A 19,258-nucleotide genomic window follows, 5' to 3' on the forward strand; every position below is an offset into this window, starting at 1 on the left:
ATCTCTCCTAGAAGTGATATAGATAGGGATTTCTTGCACATGTGTTTGTTTGAATTTTGAGAGGGATATTTTGGTACATTTGTTTGTTTATACCATGGTTTTTGAGCAAAAATGACCCTTCACTTACATTTTACGGTATTTCTCTCGGTTACACTTTTACATTTCCTCTGGGCTACCAAGCCTACGAAAAATTGTAATCCCCATATATAGCTTGAAATGAAAACAAGCAATAGGCCGACACTCAATTCGAGTGAATCACACAAAATTTACGTCTATGATTGTGGTTTTACGGCTTTCTCTTATTGAACTATTTTTTTACCACAACAATATTACGAAGGTACATAAATCAAATAGTTTCAAAAAAGTAACAAGAACAAGATTATATATATATATATATTAGGTTTTAATTATAAGTAATGTTAAAGCATATACATAATTAAAAATTGTTATTGACACTTCAAAATAGTTATATTACATATTCATTAATTCTTTATTATTTACGAGAAATAAGTTCAAATGAAAGTATTTGTTTCCAAGAAGTGTCCTATTACGAACGTCTGGTCCTGATGTGTTTCATGTGCGCAACGCAAGTTGTTAATGTACCCCTATCATACGTAGTTCCTTATATAAACTGTTGAAGTACGTAGTCTGAGTTCTTTAACTCTTATATCAGATTACCCGAAGGCTTTTAGGTAGAACTCGATTGGGACATAAAGTTTGTTTGCACCAATCATGCGAAAGTCATCTTACACCATCAGATGATGATTCACCTTCAGCCTCAAATTAAGTGCTTGTCTGCTATGTTCCATCCCAAGCTCCGTTTGTCCTTGTCAATCTCATGTTCGGACATAAACTTTAGGCTATGTGCAGTGAGGGAATTCTAAATTCCAAAGGATTGATTTCAAGTTGATAAAGATTGAATCACAGATCAAATGTTGATATGAGAGAGTAGAAATGCACTTCATGATCATTACAAAAGTATGTAGAAGGGATTTGCAAATAACTATTTGAAAGGAGTCATTATCGAATTCATCCTACATACCTTTGTAAATAATTAATTCCCCTGTTCTAATGTTTTGTAGCGTATTTCTTCATCACTTGGCCTAAATTTCTTGAAACTTAAAAGTATCTCGCCCAAACATACCCTTTATAAATACCCTTTTTCTTTCTCAAATCTTTTTCAAGTTTCAAGTGAGAAATATTTTCATGTCATGACACCTTCTCATCATATTATTTTACAATGTGTGTTCTAATCAGAATTTTCTTTTTGTTAAATTTTGTGATATCTAGACTAATATTCTACTACCATATCATGTTAAATGTTAGAACATTATACCCAACTTTATATCTTTTCAACTAGTAAGCATCAGCATATGTTTTCCATTTTTTCTTAAAGACGACAAGCGATTTGTTGACAAATATACCAAAAATATATATATTTATATTAAACTTTTTTCAGCAGATTGGCATCAGATATCGTATTCATTTTAGTATAGGAAGGAATCTGTTCATGAATAATTAGGTATTTACTGCATAATATGATTGAATATTTTAGCTGCAAGCATCTAGCTCCAGGATTATGTCTCTATCTCATCTCTTTCCACTAATACAGGTTGGATTTGGCAACGAGTTAATTACCAAATTAATATGTTTTCAAGGACAAAAACAAATTTAGTAAGATTCGATCTCTTCTGAAATTTGAAAGACTAAGTGGATTTGGTCAAGCCTAAGAGATGATTCTCTTTGCAAGCTATCATCAAAAGATGTTTCTCAGCATTATGCCGACAAAGTTGCAACATTATTAAAATCAAAAGTGTACAAATATAGTGGAGACTATGATAATAATCTTTCCATGCAAGCATGCACACACACATATGTATGTATGTATGTATGTATGTATGTATGTATGTATGTATAGAGCCTTTATCTATTGGGATCCCCATTTTCTGGTAAAAATGAGGATTAGTTGTGGGGCCTACACCACATCAAACTTCAACAATCCAAACCGTTCATTTTTTAAATCTTCATCATTCATGGGTCATCTTTACAAAATGTAAATTCAATCTGAAATCATCTACTCATTTGATTGTCATGATGAAATTTCAAAGTTTCTTAGAACATAGTGTTGTTCAATATCTTTGAACTCAATTAGATGTCTCAAATATTTTCGATTTGGCTAATATTTTGCAAGGATAATAATCTATAAAGTGCAACTAGAAAAATAGACAGTTTGGATCGTTGAAGTTCGATGTTGTGTGGACCTCACAACTAGTCCCCATTTTACGAAAAAATGGAGATCCCTTCAGATAAAAGGCATGTATATGTATATATACATATCTATATATCTATATATGTATGTATATGTGTGTGTGTGTGTGTGTGTGTGTGTGTGTGTGTGTGTGTAGGAAGCCTTTAAGGGAAGGGATCCCCATTTTTCAAAAAAAAAAATGGGGACATCCTCTTAACTATTAGATTTGGTTTTAATGAAATCATATGGTTGAGATTCTGTGGCTTGTGATTTAATCTCAACCACAAAATTTCATTAAAGTCAAATCTAATGGTCCACAGAATTTCATTAAAATCAAATATAATGGTCAAAAGGCTGTCCCTATTTTTTTTTTTAAATAAAGATCCCTTCCCTTAAAGGGCCTATAAATATATATATGCGCGTGTGTGACCATAAATAATACCTTGAAAAAGGAGGGTGCCAATTGGTTTGTCTAATTTGAAACAGATATTCTTTGGAAAATGAAAACATCAACAAGGAATATGATCAGTCCCTATAGGTAACTAGCCAGCCTCTTTAATATTGGTATAACATCCCGTTTCTATAGTCGATGTGATGCAAACTAAGAAAAAGAGGAAACATTTTGAATCTTTCCCGACGACTTAGAGCAAAGGCGAAATTAGAGAAGTTGCCCTACAAATCTAGATAGATTGGTGAATGAAAGACATATTTAAGATTTTGACAAGAACCCATTAACCCTTTTTTTATTATTTTAATTAAGTGTTCTACATGTTTACATTTTCTTGTTTCACTTTCCACCATTCCACTAAACTTTTGAGGGCTCCAATCAAACTTGAATTGGGTGCCTTCATCAAGAGAAATTATGGGGTCTGACATCTGGATCACGTATCTGTGCGACCGCAACACAATAAATTCACATACTTCACTCATCTTACATTAAGGTCTACCACTACCGCCATATAAACCCTACCCCCTTTCATATCATCTCCACGGTCCTTTACTTCCGAGTTTCAGATGGAAGAATTTGTCAAAGTGGTCGAGGTACGTACAGAAGAATTGGAGGTTTCCCACCTAATTGGAGAGCACTCATCAAATAATGTATTTGGTTTCAACTCAATCAATATCACTTCATACTACACTATACTAGTATTTTTCTCTATTTATAAATGAGAGGTTTTAAATTCAACTTCCGTACATTACTAACTTGTAAGATCGAAATAGCTTTCATAAGATGAAGATTAAGTCCATAAATCAAAACTACCAATAATCATTCATGCTATAACATGAACAAAGAATGAACTAGAACCAAAGCTTTAGAGATCGATGAAGATGAAGACACATGATCGAACCAAATTGACAACAATTACTCTCCTCTCTGTCAAAAAGCTCAATTAATAATAGGCTCTTTTTTTAACAATAAGCATATCTTATTGAATGACACAATCGGCCTAAAGCACTTATGACTTAATTATGCTCATGTTCTAACAAAGTTCGATACCCAATCATTGATGACCCATTTGGTGAATTAGCAGAAATCATCCACCCTATCATTATATTAAAATAAAATAAAATAAAGACTCAAACAACATTAAGGCGTTGCTATTAAGACACAATTTATTGACTAACTTTCGGACAGCTTCTTTAATTTAGTGTGTTCGACATACATAACTAAGGTCCATCTCTATGAGAGCATCTTCAATTGAGATGCAAATTTAAGATATATAATCACATTTACATCTTAGTTACATTTGTTTTTTATTTTTAGGAGATGTAAAATGTGAATTCTACTTTAATGGGGAAGATGTTAATTTAGAATCTTATTTACTTTGCTCTTTTTTAATTGACGAGGCCCACCTCCTAAATATTTAAACAGGAGAAATGATTTTCACATACCATTTTTAGCTTCTTACATGCCCGTGTTTAATCCAAGTCGTTGATTTCATTTGATTTATTCAATCTAATGATCTTAAACAAATAAGGGTTTGTGAACAGCTAAAAAAGGTGTGTAAAAATAGGTCTCCTTAAAAAAATGGTATAAAATTAAAATTTTCAGCCAAAATACTTATTTTACATTCCTTAAAATTTGTCCACTAAAGAGTTTTCCAGCCAACAAAAAATATAGAATGTCCATATCAAAAGCATTTTGCATCTCACACTGAAGATGCTTTTACAAGGGTGGATGGGAGTCACAAATAGCATTATTCTTAACTAGCTTTCATGCACGCGATCACACGCGTGCAAAAGACATTTTTTGAATCACGGCATGCTACGCACGATTTACATGTTTTAAATGTATTTATATGCGTAAATTGACAAAAGGAAAATCAAATATTTGAAGTAAATGAATAATTTTAGATCATACTAGAAGAAACCCTTCATAAACAAATTAAAGCAGCTGAATTCACATAATAAAATCAATCTCTATAGAATTTACATTAAGAATAGAGAAAATAATATTTGATAAACAATTGATTGAATTACATTATTATTAGTTCATTATGAGGTTGAGCCCACCACCTCCCCCTTAGTGTAAATAATATCGTTTGTTAAAAAAAAACAATCATTTGACAATTAATTTAATCACATTATTATCCGCGTGTGAAAGTTCCTTTTTATAACCGGCATTACACGCCTCTTAAGATGTTGCGAATGTGTTTAAAAATAGAAAAAATAATATTTCATAAACAACTAATTGAATCACATTATTACTAGGTCATTATGAGGCTAAGCCCACCCCCTCCCCCTTAGTGTAGATAATATCGTTTGTTAAAAAATAATAATAATAATAATAATAATCATTGACAACTTATTTAATCACATTATTATCCACGTGCGAAAATCATTTTTTATAACCGACATTACACGCCTCTTAAGATGTTTTGAACGTGTTTAAAAATAGAGAATTGAATCACATTATTGCTAATCTATTATGAGCCACTAATTAAAATAATAAAAAAAAATAAAAAAAACTGTAACAAAAAATTAAATATTAAAATGACGAAAATGCCCCTGCTTATTTGATGTATTATTTTGGGATGCCTTTGAAATTTTTTGTCTTGAGGGCATTTTTGTCCAAATATTTTTGTTGAAACTTGATGACACCAAAATCACTATTCACTTTTCTATTGGCTTTATATATAATAGATTAAATTCTTACAAGCCTTCATATCGAAATGGAACAAATGTTCATACCAGCCTGTGTATTTTCCGTTTTTGTTACAAAGGCGCCCAAAGCCCAAGCAAAAACCCTAAACAAAGACAAATATCATCCCAAGAGGCTTAAACAAATCGCCCGAGTCCTAACAAACTTGAATTTATCGTCCAGAAGTAAATCTTAATTTGTATAATTATTAACCATTTGTCTCTTTAGCTAAACAAAATTATTGGTGTCTTTTTTCGAAAGAATAAATGGTGTATTTTATATAATAATATTGTATCAAACTTGTTATATAATGGGCCATCATTAATAATTAGGTATCAACTTTGCTGTCAAAATGAACCGATATGTGATCTCTCATTTATAAGTGAAGAAAAATATCATTAGACCGTTGTGCAAATTGTTTGTTAGAAAACGTCTAAGTTAAATAGTAAGTGAAGGAACAAGATCTAGGTCCTTGTCGATATAAGTTTTTATTTTTTAAGATTTATTTCCTAATATACTTGTATTCTAGGTCATCGTTTGTATTTATTTTCCAGTATTTTTTATTTATTTCTTTACGAAGAAGAATAAAATACGTGTGATTATTTATCATAATACATAAGTGGAAAGTCTCGAGTTCAACTCACATGGGAGCTAATTATAAGCGAATACAAATAGAAATTCTCTCTAATTAATTAGAAAAACACGTCACATAGTTAATAAGAAGCCCCACAGGTTAGAGACAATCTGGGGTCCGGCCCATCACCCCAAAAAATCCCACCCTTATAAATGTCCATCCTCAAGGGACATGGTACTTGGAGCCCAACACTTACAAATGTCCATCCTCTCACATACAAAGATGTACGAAAACGAGGTACACAATGACACTGAATTTCACTAGAATAAATCTAAAACACTTACTAACTTGAGCATCGGAATGTCGTCTTTTACAAGTACACACCCCCCTCTTTCCTCATTGGTGGTAATCAAGAAACATATGTGAGAAACAAATCAACGGATGTGGTACAAGTAACATACCCATGACAAACTATCAATTTGTTCGATTCACATAAATGACTTAACGAGCTCCAAATCAAATGATATTTTTCTACATATGAACCCATTATACGGTCCCATATCAATCGGCAGAAGATTAGACAAGAAGCGAAATAATATGACAAGGCATTTTCTCTGCATTTTATTCACGTAGTCAAAGGTTACAAGGACCCATTGCTACAAAATAAAAGAATAAGGAACCTATAAAAAAGGAAGCAGCGAACCAACTAAACAAGTTGAAGAATAAACCAACTAGTTTCTGAATTAACAATGGTAAGGTAAGAAAATACAAATAAATTTACATGGAAATTCACCACTAACCCAATCTCTACTAGTTTGCAGGAAGGTTCTCCTGCCAAAGATGGTAAAAAATACCCCGGCCCGAGAACCTCAAGAATCACCAACAATGCAGATTGCCCCAATTTCAGGGCCTGCACAAAGAATATAAATCTTTATCCTAGGTTAATTTTCCGTCTTCCATCTTCTTTAGCTTTACCCGTGTTGTTAGAACCCCGTTAGAGAAATTCAAGTTAGCGAGGTCAGGTTCTATGATGCCGCTGCTGCCGCTGCTGCTCTCTACAGGGTCGGCCAACCAGATCGTTGGCACTTCCTAGTGTGCTCTCCGACCCTAGGAACGACGGGCCTTTGACTTTAATACGCTTTGCTCCAACCTCCATTGGGGGTGGTTGCCTCCGGCTCCTTCCCAATTCATCCTGGTATCTATCCTTTCTGTGGTGTTCTCGCTGTTTTCTAGCTGAATCTTCGGTGGCCACCTTCTTAAACTTGATGGAGATGGGAACATTACCTCCTCTAGGAGCGCTACTTCCTGTGGACAACCTGCCCTCCAAAGCAGCACTATCTGGAAATCCTCTGTAATTAGTAGTTGAAACAAACTTAGTATTTGATTCACCAGGGCTGTAATAATCTAACGGCGCCGATGATCTCCCGCATCTTCTTTCAGGTTGCATTTTCTTCAATCGTTTAAACCCCTGTTTTTTTGCAAATACAGCTCAGACGTCAGCAAAATATATACAAACAGAATAAAACAAATTAAACAAATCCTCATCAGAAACCATGCATAGGTCGATTTCCCCTCTGTTGGGTCAATTACAGGTATTTGATGAATAACATTGTAAGTTCTCCATTTGATAAGTCCAGCATTTTATTTTAAGCATTGCACTGATAATTAATGGAAAATCAAAAGAAATTTAAAAATATATGCTATTGATAAAATCTTCGATTTCTAAATTAAGTGACGGACTAATGATCTACCCATCTATGAAAACCAATCATTATAACTAATCACAAGCACCGGAAACTGAAGTACAGGGCTACGTGAGGAATACCTTGTTTTCAGAATGATTTGATGCCGAGACATCATTTACACTCCTTTTGTCCACCACCTTCAATGATGAACGACGCTTAACCCTAAAGATCTCTGAATCAGAATCATCACTGCCTTGATCCACAACACGTCTAACCTCCGATCCATTAGAATTCCCTGGGCGTGCACTAGAACATTCATCATATGATGGAGAGGACAGAGAAGAATCGTAAACACTGCGAACCAATTCTTCAGAATGCCTTTTAGAATTTAGAGTTTCTTTAGCATTTTCCTGTACCTGCCAGGAAACATATGAATGCAACAATCCACTTTAGTTAATCCGAAAATTGCACTTCAGTTCATTGAATGTTTAAAAAGAAAAATCGTCCTACACCTACTGCAGATGAGCTCTAGATAAAGCATTAAAATACAAAAGGCATAAAAAAGGAGCTATATCTCACATTATTGGGTGCAGATGAGCTCTCATGAGGCTCTAGAAGAGAACAAAGAGTTGATGCAGCACATGAAAGGGAACCGTCTGACACTGCAGGACTTGAATATTTTGCATCAGATCTCAACATGGGCTGGCCATGAGAACCCGTTTGGGCCATTTCTGCCTCATGTGACTGATACTGAGTTGTGCCAGCGAGTTCAGTGTCCAACTCAAATTTTATCTCACAATAACGAGAGTATCCTTTCTCTTCAGCGCTCTGAGACAAATTTAATGGATATGAATACAAGTCATCGCCTAGCCCTTCTATCGCCAACAACACACCATCGTCCTTTTCAAATTTTCTGGCTGCAGCTTCCAATTCTGCTATTTCCTCCCTTAAAAAGAGAGTAGGATTGGTCCCACATGAGAAGTCAAGAGACCTTACATCTGTGCATTGGGAAACAAGATCGTAATAAGCAACTACTAGAGATTTTAAGTCAATAGATCTGTTTTGCTATCTGTTTATATTTTAAACTAGGTGCGGGACAATCAAGGACAATCACTATCATAACAAGTCTGAGGTGAGTAGTTCAAAATTTCATATAAAATATTCACATAATAGGAGACATACCATGGCGAAGGCAGACGGGATGCATGTAACAATTGCAATTAATGAAAGCTATGTAGCAATCACGCTTGCATAGGCTGCATAGAATGGTCCCATAGGAGTTTGGCAAAACACTGGTGCATGCCCCTGACTTCATTAAAGACCAACGAGCACGATGCTGAAAGCGCATCAATCTCACAAAAGACATCTTAATGCTATCATGGGACACCAAATCAGCAGATGAATAATATGAATCTTCAAGTTCTAAACTAGTGTGTAGAAGCATCGCTTCTTTACACAGAAGTTCTTCATGAGGAAGCAGAGGCATCCTGTTAAGCAGTGCATAACGCCGGCTAGCAATAGCACCTAAAGGGAACCAATCACCAATTGCAAAGTTGACCGCCTCGCCACAGTTGAAACCTATATTTACATTAAAAAAGGGCATTAAAATTAATAGTCAAAGAAGCAAGCAAAATAAGATGGACAAAGAGGGCAAATAAAATGAAGGGAGAAAGTGAAGTAGAAACCCTACCATGACTGAATCCAGCATGGTATGCTCTAGGGAAAGTAATAACAAACTCTCCTGGCTTTTGCACAGCCTTGTATACAGGGACATCATGTTCCAACAAAATATTTGGAGGAAACAATGTTGTTTTCCCCAACAAGACATCAAATGCCCCATCTTCTCCATCAGTTGATATGATATCATGCGTGTACACATGTTCCTTAACAACCTTTTCAAATTGCAGAGCAGCTTCACCTGGTATGCCATACCAGGTTTTGGATGCGCCACAATGATGATAATTAATACTGCCATGTGAAATAAATAAAAAATAAGAACACAATTGATAACAATTCTTAGAAATAAGAAATGGAAGACACTGTTGCCTTCACTGGGAATAAATAGTGACATGTATAGTGACTAATACCTGTACAAATAATGATCCTCCACATGCCAAGCAAACATACTAAATAGCATTCCAATGTATAGCATGGGATCCGTTACACCCTGTTATAAAGCCACATAAGTGACAGAGGGATACAGCCTATAAATAATGCAAAAGGGTGAACTGAACTAGTTTCCTTACCGGAATTGCAGTTTCTAGAAGACGCAAAATGGACTTGGGCAACCTTGAAAGATTCTGAAATTAGAGAAAGAGGGTATCAGTTGATGTGCATACCACCACATATAGTGAACCAAATTAGAATATTACTCTTAAGAATTTATGCAAACTAAGGGTTACATATCAAAGGTCATATAAAGGTTTAACAGGAAAACAGAGGTCAGAAAAAGAGAATTACATGAGAAAAGCACAAGTCATGTAATTCAAGATAACCTATCTATTTGAACAAGGTGAAACCCTCTTTCTCATAAAATACCATCCCTAATGGCCACTTTGCAACAGTACTCTTAGTATCCGCTCTTTTAAATTTTCCGCTACATCCTTATTCTTTCTTGGTTTTGCACTGTTAGGGTTGGTTTTGGCCTTATTAGATGTACAACACTAACATGTTCTTTTGTGTGTCCTGTAAGGTGCCAGTTTTAGAACTGAACAATGAATGCCTACATAAATATATCAATCACCTACTAAATAGTTAAACAGACAGAAAGATTGGCAGAATCAACACCTTTAAATTCCATTTGCTATTTCCAAGAGGATCACTGTGAGAAGATGAAAAGGCACTACCCTCTACATCACAAGCATACTCAACAGTTTCTGTCTTTCCACAAGAAATTTCTTGCCAAAATTCTTTTTCCAAGAACGAGGCAGGAAGAGAACCGGTACTACAATATCTACGAGCAAAAACCTTGTTCGCCATTTTCTCGAAATCACGGAATGTATAATTTCTGTAAAATTAAACTCACTCAAAAAACCGAAGATATAATCAAGTAATACTTTATATTTATAATTAGTAGAATCTCTCACCTTCCGCTCATGAAAAAGGTGACCTTGTCATCATTGTCCCACTCTGCAAGACGTAGAGGTTGTACTCTAGTTGTGAACTTGAATCCTGCTTTCTCTCTCATCAATACAACCCCAGCTGGAGTAGAAGCACTCAAAGGAGAGACAATCTTGCATATACCTGAATATACCGTTGCAGGTTAGAATGGGAAAAGTTGGTCATTATGCCACCCCAAATTTATTGGATGGCTATGAGGGGACTCCATTATTGTACTCATGTGGAAAAAAGGTTGATCCAAGGTATTTCTCCAGAAAATACTATCTTACAAGAAACAGGGAAGAGAATCATAACATTATTCAATATCATATATCAATGACAAAGATAACTATATATACTCAATGTGTATGTGCGTGCTTCAAGAGCATTTATGATATCACATATCTTTTTAATATCAATGTATGTCAAGAAAGGAGGTTCTAATTCAAATGAAGTAAAAAAAAACAGAGCAATTAAATTGGAAAATAAAATATTTGTATAAACGGAAAAACAATGGTTATTGTGGAAACTTCAACATAAAAAGAAAAATTTGAAAGGGGGCAAAGAAACCAAAACTCCAAACTGAACCTACAACCAAGTGATAATGTTTTTAGATGTATTGCCAAGATGGAGACATAATAGCTCTCCTAACCCAACCAACAACAAACTCGACAAAATTTCTTAATCTCCTTACCATATTTTGAAGCTTCTGGAGCTATCTTCTGTAAATAAACCAAAGGATCCTCAAACTCCTCCATTGCTGGATAGTATACAGGACACTCGGGAATTTTCTCAATCCACTCTAGATCACTTGTTTCAAACTTATCCACCCTACGCTTCGAAAAAACGTCTTTTCCATGTATAGCACCACCGGACAGAGAAACTGAGTCGGCACCTCCCTGTAATCTAACACCAAACGATACAGAAGGTTTTAAAGCATCACCTCCACTTCGAGCCATTGTATTAGTATGATTTACAGGCTCGGTAGCAGTTTCCGGTCTCATTCGCTGAAGCCTTCTACGCTTCAGAATTTCTAATCCATTTTTGGCCTCTTTGGACAAACAAACCCTTCCTTCCACCTGTAAACCAAAGAGCCAGGTCATGTACTTGAATAATAAAATAAAAAGGGAAATGCAAAATGAAACTCAGTTCACGCATGCATCATTTGTACGAAATTTGTCAAACAGACTCGATATCTGAGTAGATCGAATACTACCAAATCAGCAAGAATGAAACATAAGTGCATCCCAAACGCCATGGTTACCTCTCATACACGTACTTCATTTAACACTACTCTTTCCTATAAGTCAATAACTAAAATATGTTGAACAAACTCAGAGCCATAGCCAAATGAAAGTTCAACACACATCGGCAAGATGACGTGGCTATATCTGTAATGTTTCTTTTGAAACACAATGAAACAAGAAGCAAGGACATTCTACTGCGTTAGCAAGAGTTGCACGATATTGAACAACCCCAAACAAACATGATACGAATCATCAAACCAACTAATACCGATATCACGGCCAAAGAAAAACAAAACTTAAAATCCCTATATGCCACTGAACACCAGCATCAATTCATTCCACCAATTAAAAATTACAGGCAAAAATGGTACAGAACTGGGGAAAATGAACGAGTTATGCACGCATACACGAGTATATACGTGATCATCTTGCATTCAAATAAAACAATACAACATACCACTTTATGTAATATGATATCGACAGCGATTTATAAGAGATTCATGTACAAAAATTTCAAATGAAAAAAAAAAAAATTAACCAACAAACAGAAAAATAAAACTCCTAAATTTCTACAAACCCGCCAAAAATCAAATTCATCAGTTATTCAGTCGTAATATGCAGTCAAATTAATGAACATCATCATCCAAACCCCTCGAAAAGTAAACAAAAAATCTAAAATAATTATATAAATACATATATATATATATATATATATATATATATAAATACTCTCGAAATAGCAACTTTTACATAACGCAGAATTACCAGCAAAACTAAAATTTATAAAATTCTAAATAAAAACAATGGAAATTTACTCAAAAAACTGAACACCTAAATACATTCCAGCCATTCATTCGATCACGAATTCTATAAATGCAGAACATAAATTTAAAAACGACTTTTTCAGAAGCAGAAACGGTTCCAGAAAAAAGAGAGCAATGTACGAGATCTGAAACCATAAATTAAACAAGCAAAACGCACCATCTCATTCCGTCGTCGCTTTTTGTACACCTCCGTCTTTGTTCACAGCAACACACAAAGGATAAAACAACACAACCGCAGAAACCGAATCCGAATCAAAGAACCGAAACCCTAGATCACGATCCCAGCCACGGCAGACCAAAAGCAAGCCTACAACGAGAACCAGGCCATCCACATTCCCGCCAAACGTCCAAAACGGCACCGTCTGTTGCCGGAATCAGAGATCCGAAGCCTTCGAACCACCGAGTCAACGAAATTAATACAAAAAAGGATGAAGGACGTCAAGGAAAGAGAACGAGACAGCGGTTTTCCGACGGAGGAAGGATGCTATTCGCCGGAGACAAAGCGGTTTTGCGGCGGGGAATGAAGTTTCCCGGCCAAGGGAGGGAGAGAGGAATAGTGAAAGAGAAGAGAGGAGAGATAATGGGATGGACAAAAGAAACCGAAAAAGGGCCTCGGGAAGGATAATTTATAGTTTTATAGCCGTAATAATACTAACGCTTTAATTGCCTTAGATATTGAATTTAATTTTACGGAGTCTCTCCCGTTCCCACTAGGAAATTCAATTGGTTTAGGAAAATAGAAAAAAAAGGAAGAAATTTTTTTTTTTTTAAATATCTTAATCAGAGTTCAAGTATGTTTAGGATTTTTCTTCCTTTTTCTAAATTAGACTAATGTTTTTAAAAGTTGGACTCTTTATAAAAGTTTAACGTAAACTTTTGTGTCAATATTATAAAATATTATGAAAAAAAATACTAGATGGTTGAAAATCTATGAAGAATTTCACTTTTGAGATAATTTCATTAGCTTTCATCTCTAACTTGTTACAGTAATAGTTTTGCTGGTAACTCCGTTAAATTTTATAACGATTTTACACAAAAAGATTATTGTCTCGCATTATGACAAATTTATAAATTGATTACTTATAGATTTTTAATTCATGAATCAAAATTCTAATTTGATCAAAATTTGAAAAACCTTGCTCTAATTTTCTCAAAAAATAAAAAACGATATTATTATGGTACCAGAGTTTTACTATTAGAATAATTGAATTTTAATAATAAGAAAAAGCGAGAGAATAATTGAAAAAAAATTTGCGGCAGGTATTTTATTGTTGAGCAATGGAAAACGAAAGTGGCGGTCGTTAGGTTGTTCAACCAAACGCTTGCCGGCCAAAACGCGTTTTCACATCTCCGTTCGCGTTTCGCTGTGTATGTGCCTATGTGGAAGCTTCCGCTTTCCCTTTATGACGATATTACCCCCTATAGGAAGTTGGGTGGCGTATAAAGAGGCAAGTGTGAATGCTTTAGACCGCAAAGGGTGTTTTGGTCAATTAAGAAGACGGTGTTATCAAGGAGTTTCTGGTTGCCGTTCGGTCAGATCCCCCAGAAGGTTAAAGGAAAAGACGGAATTATCACGTGCGTAAAAGCCGAGTCCAATAAAGTACAGTAAGCGCAATCGTGGCCGTTTATCTGGTCACTTCAACTTGACTTGGACGGCTCAGAATAACAGAAGCACTGACTTCTGAATTTCCAAGTGCAAGTACGCGATCGGTGAAGCTTCCTAGTTGCACAGAATCATTTAAAAGACGTTTTAGTCCTCGGTTGGTTGCCGGCTTCGCACGAAATCCGAGGGCAGTTTCGTAGTCGCCTTTCGTACGCCTCCGTCTTTGTTCACACCTACACACAAAGGATAAAACACCACAACCGCAGGCCATCCACATTCCCGCCAAACGCCCTAAACGGCACCGTATGCTGCCGGAATCAGAGATCCGAAGCCTTCGAACCACCGAGTCAACGAGATTAATACAAAAAGGGTGAAGGAAGTGAAGGAGAGAGGAGGAGGCAGCGGTTTTCCGGCGGATTAAGGATGCTATTCGCCGGAGACAAAGCGGTTTTCCGGCGGCGAAGGAAGTTTCTCGGCCGAGGGAGGGAGCGAGGAATAGTGAAAGAGAATAGTTGTGGGCGGTGCCAGAGCGGGTATAGCTGGCAGTTACAGCAGGTTTCACGCGCCCAGATGACCGGCCCCAGGTTTTCTTAAAGAATATATATATTTTAAGAATTATATCCTTTTCATATTTTTTTTTTTAGAGATTTTAGAGATCTTAACATCACGATTGTTCATCGTAAATAGTGTGATTAGTTTTTATTAAATATTATTTATGGTTAATTTTAAATAATAAAATTTAAAATAATTTTTAACTGCATGACATACGATAAACAATTAAGATGTAAAGATCATTAGAATCCAAATCTATATTTTAAAAAATAATAAAAGCAAAAACAACGGGGGCATCCGGTTTCCCGATCGCTCCCAGGTCTGGCGTAGTTTTCTCTCTCCTAACGCTATTGGTTGGTGCGCCTTGAGCTTTTGTTACGCGGAGGTTGGCGCTAATGATTATTCTCCACAGTCAGCGAACAAGAAAATTAATTTAATGTATTTATTTGCTTAATTATTTAATTTATTGAAGGTTGGTGTTAATGGCGGCTCGGCTGTTACACCAAGTCAAGGGAAAGGCTTGGAAACGTTTCAAAGTAGGTCTTCGGCTGAAGCTTGACTTGACAGAAGCCCACTTAAGTGACAAAAATGCCCTTTAAAAAAAAGAATATTTCGAGTAACTGCCACAGTCAATGACCCTGTCCAATCACGGGTTTTATTCAACCGTTTACCAGCTTGCGTGTGCGTCAAGAAGAGGCTGGTGTACTCGGCTTCAATTTTCTGTTTGGTGAGGGATTTTTTCGATTTTTAATGCAAATGTTAATGGTGAAGGGTATGGGAGATCCAAAATGCTTTGAAGTAAGTATTTACTGACTTGTTTGGAAATATTTTTAAAATGATTAAAATTGATTTTTATAAAAGTTTTTTTGGGTTTGAAAAGCACTTGAAGTGGTTCTCGCAAGAAGCAGCTAACTTTTGTGTTTCTTGCAAGAAACACTTCAAGTGTTTTTGCAAGATTTAGTTGCATTTTTACTAAGAATTGATTTCAAAAATACTCTCATTAAAAGCGTTTTCAATTCTTTTAAAAACACTTTCTAAACAAGCCCTATATGTTTTTTTTTTTTGTCGAAAAATTCTTTAATAGAATAATGTAAATAAAAACATACATTTACACTCTTTTATACATTTGTTAGTGATAGGATCCATTGATGAAAGAGAGAAAATTAAATAAGATTTCTAATTTACATTCCATTGAGTAAAACATTCATTTATTTCTGTCGTGTACGTAAAATGGGATGTAAATATAGTTATAGTGCATAATGAAATTTTGGAGTGCTAAGCATAATAACATTGACAATGAATCTCATATTGATTGAAGAATAGACCTTGCATAAGCTTATAAGTATGTTGGATTATTCCCTACATTGTCAATTACAATTGATTTTATAATAAAACCTCAATTTTTTCATGGTATCAAAATATAAATTACATATCTAGAAGATAATTGATGGTGCACGTATTTATAAAGAATAAACAACTCTCCATAAAATGTATTAATTTTACGATAAAACTTCGATTTGTTTCATGCCTTCATTGGTGAGGATCTTTGTGTTATCCCTTGTTGAAACATGAAATATTAGTGTCAAAATTTTATGTTTTTGACACAACATTTTATAATATTAGTGTCAAAATTGTGCCAGAAACATGAAATGACGGAAAGTTCATAAAAAGTCTTACTTTTAAAAAAATCTTCTTAGCATTTCTCATCAAAATAAAAAATAAAAATAAAAATAAAAATAAAACAAGCCGCGTTGGACTTAACCATTTCTCGCTCATTTTCATTCGATATCACCCAAAAAAAAATTTACTCACTCTAATTAAAATTATTTCCACGTACAAAGGTTACAATGATTACCATCCCTGAGCTCAAGTTTTTTTTTTTTTTTTTTTTGAACAAACGATATTATCTACACTAAAAAGAGGAAGTGGACTTAGCTTCATAATGGGCTAGTAATAATATGATTCAAATTCACCTCTGGCAAGACTCGAACCTAAGAACTCTCACTTACAAGTAAAGAGGAATACCACTAACGTGATTTAAATTCGCCTTTGACGAGAACCATCACCACCAGAACTAGTCGTCCCTGAACCATATCTACCACTAGAGCTCCTCCTATTTCGGCAACAACCACCACCACCAACATGAAGATCTTAAGGCGATTATCGGGTTCCAAGCATTTTCGACCAAATCAGGGCGAATGTAGAGGACTCGGACGATTTGAAGTTTGTTGTCGTTGTCGGGGTGGGTGATGGTGGTTGTTGGGTCGAAAAAAAGGGAGAACGGGGTGTTTCTAGGTTGGAGATGTTGGGGGTTTTAGTTTTGTTTTGATTGTTATTTTATTTATTTTAATTCTTTTCACAAATATTTGACACGTAAAATTGATTCTGGCAAGTTAATCGGATGCATGACAAGTTATAAGAGGGAGGTGAGCATCTACTAAAGTTAATAGTGATGGGCAAAAATGTTGCGTATTATTAAGGACATTTTTGTAATTCAAAAAACTCATGAAATGTGACTCCTTATTTTTGTCTTTGTAATAGAAAAAATATTCTTAATAATAAAAAAAAATGTTGTTTAACTAATTTTCAATTAGAAAAAGTTTTGTAAGAGACCTTCTATTAGTTTTCCTATGCTTTTAACGATTTATGCCAAAAAAACCATGTTCTTAATCTCCCACTTATACGTTCTCGTCACATTCTAAGTGGCTGATTCCTTACGGAATCTTATTTCAATCGCTAATCCACTTTGATTAATTAAGCAAAAAGTCACTTAAACTATTCAATCATGCATCCTCTTCACAAATAACCATCTCACCTACCTACTACCGCCCATCAGACGTTAAAATATTATATGTTATCCGATTGGAATCTGATGGATAGTAGGTAACCCGTAAACAATATTATTATCCACAAATTATAATTAATTAAACACCCTTTACATGATTTAACTAATCCCATACCATTGCAGAGTACCAAGGTGGTCCAACCATCCACTAATAGAAATTAATCCTTAATTAAGAAATTAATCCTTAATTAATAAATTAATTAGGGGAAATTGTTTAACAAATTAAAGCTGGTGAGCCATGTTGGCACCGTGAGGTTAGTGAAGTCTTAATCAGCAATACGCACCGTGCGTGCATGTCTTTGGGGTTAGGAGTAGGAGTAGGACAATGTTGCTTTGAAATTGGTTGTGTCTATGAATTGTCACGTGTCGTCGTGGTATTCCGTGATGAGAGATCCTACGACTTTAACTTTTTTTTCTCTACCTAATTCAACTATTCATCGAGGAAATAGTTGTCGGCATTTCAAAAATTTAGAGGAAATAGTAAAAGAACTATTCATGAACTTTCTGTCATTTCATAGTTTAATATTAATTTTATGATAATATTGTAAAATATTGTGTAAAAAATATAAGGTAACATGTTTATGAAAAGTTTCATTTTTGAGAGAATCCTCTTAATATTTCTCAAAATATAATTATGCATTCCGAATTTTTTTTTTAATTAGAAAGAAAAATACTCTTATAAGATGTACACGATTACTTTTTTGAAGTGTTTGTAACATTTCCTTAAATCCATTGGTATCAAATTAATTTGTTATATGCTTGATTCGAACTTAAGACTTTTCGCTTGTAAGTGAACAATTACAAGTGAAGAAAATGCCCCAAGATTGTTCAACCTCACTATTTAAAAAAACTTCTATTGTATGAGTATACCATCATTATATTGTTGCCTACCAATGATAAAATGACATGTGTACACTCTAAACTACAGTAATGGAAAGAGGAAAACTTTATTTGCAATGGATTGAAGAAGAAAAAATCTACAAGGACAATCCACCACCAAAACACACTGAACTCGATTGCTTAAAAGAAGATTTGTATATGTGTGTGTGTGGAACTATTATGGGCACTTGAAAATTTTAATTGTGCCATTCGTATAAGAGTATTTTTCTTTCTAAATATAGGAAGTTTGAAGTGCACAATTAAATTTTTGAAGTGCTAATAACAAAATTATATTTCATGGATATGATACATATCCAGTGCAATGTATGGAATATATGACAAAGGTGGAGTGTTAGAGTATTTCTATTGATCAATCATGTCATATAGGCCCCGAGTTGGACATAAATGAAATAAATCAAAAAATAGATTTTTGTTCAAGAATGAAATCTTATTGGAACTGTCCATATCCAATTCATCATTCGGAACCATATCACATCCCGGACCTGATGAAATATGATGAATTGAGACGACCCCTCTTTATATACATACAGTCCTCTTTT

General features: G+C 34.7%; 1 protein-coding gene across 1 annotated transcript; it reads right to left on the reverse strand.

Annotated features, from left to right (window-relative positions):
- Positions 1-6,557: 6,557 nt before the first annotated feature.
- LOC137709722 (lysine-specific demethylase JMJ13) lies at positions 6,558-13,462 on the reverse strand. Its single transcript, XM_068448702.2, has 11 exons — positions 12,977-13,462; positions 11,443-11,827; positions 10,736-10,892; positions 10,437-10,656; positions 9,896-9,949; positions 9,737-9,816; positions 9,340-9,617; positions 8,832-9,227; positions 8,229-8,647; positions 7,790-8,065; positions 6,558-7,432 (listed from the first exon to the last, which is right to left on the reverse strand). The coding sequence occupies exons 1-11, from the start codon at positions 12,977-12,979 to the stop codon at positions 6,983-6,985; spliced, it is 2,718 nt and encodes a 905-aa protein (XP_068304803.2). The 5' UTR covers positions 12,980-13,462; the 3' UTR covers positions 6,558-6,982.
- Positions 13,463-19,258: the final 5,796 nt, after the last annotated feature.

The sequence above is a fragment of the Pyrus communis genome, chromosome 6 (genome assembly GCF_041283825.1).
Source record: "Pyrus communis isolate YQ-2024b chromosome 6, ASM4128382v1, whole genome shotgun sequence".
Classification (NCBI taxonomy): domain Eukaryota; kingdom Viridiplantae; phylum Streptophyta; class Magnoliopsida; order Rosales; family Rosaceae; genus Pyrus; species Pyrus communis.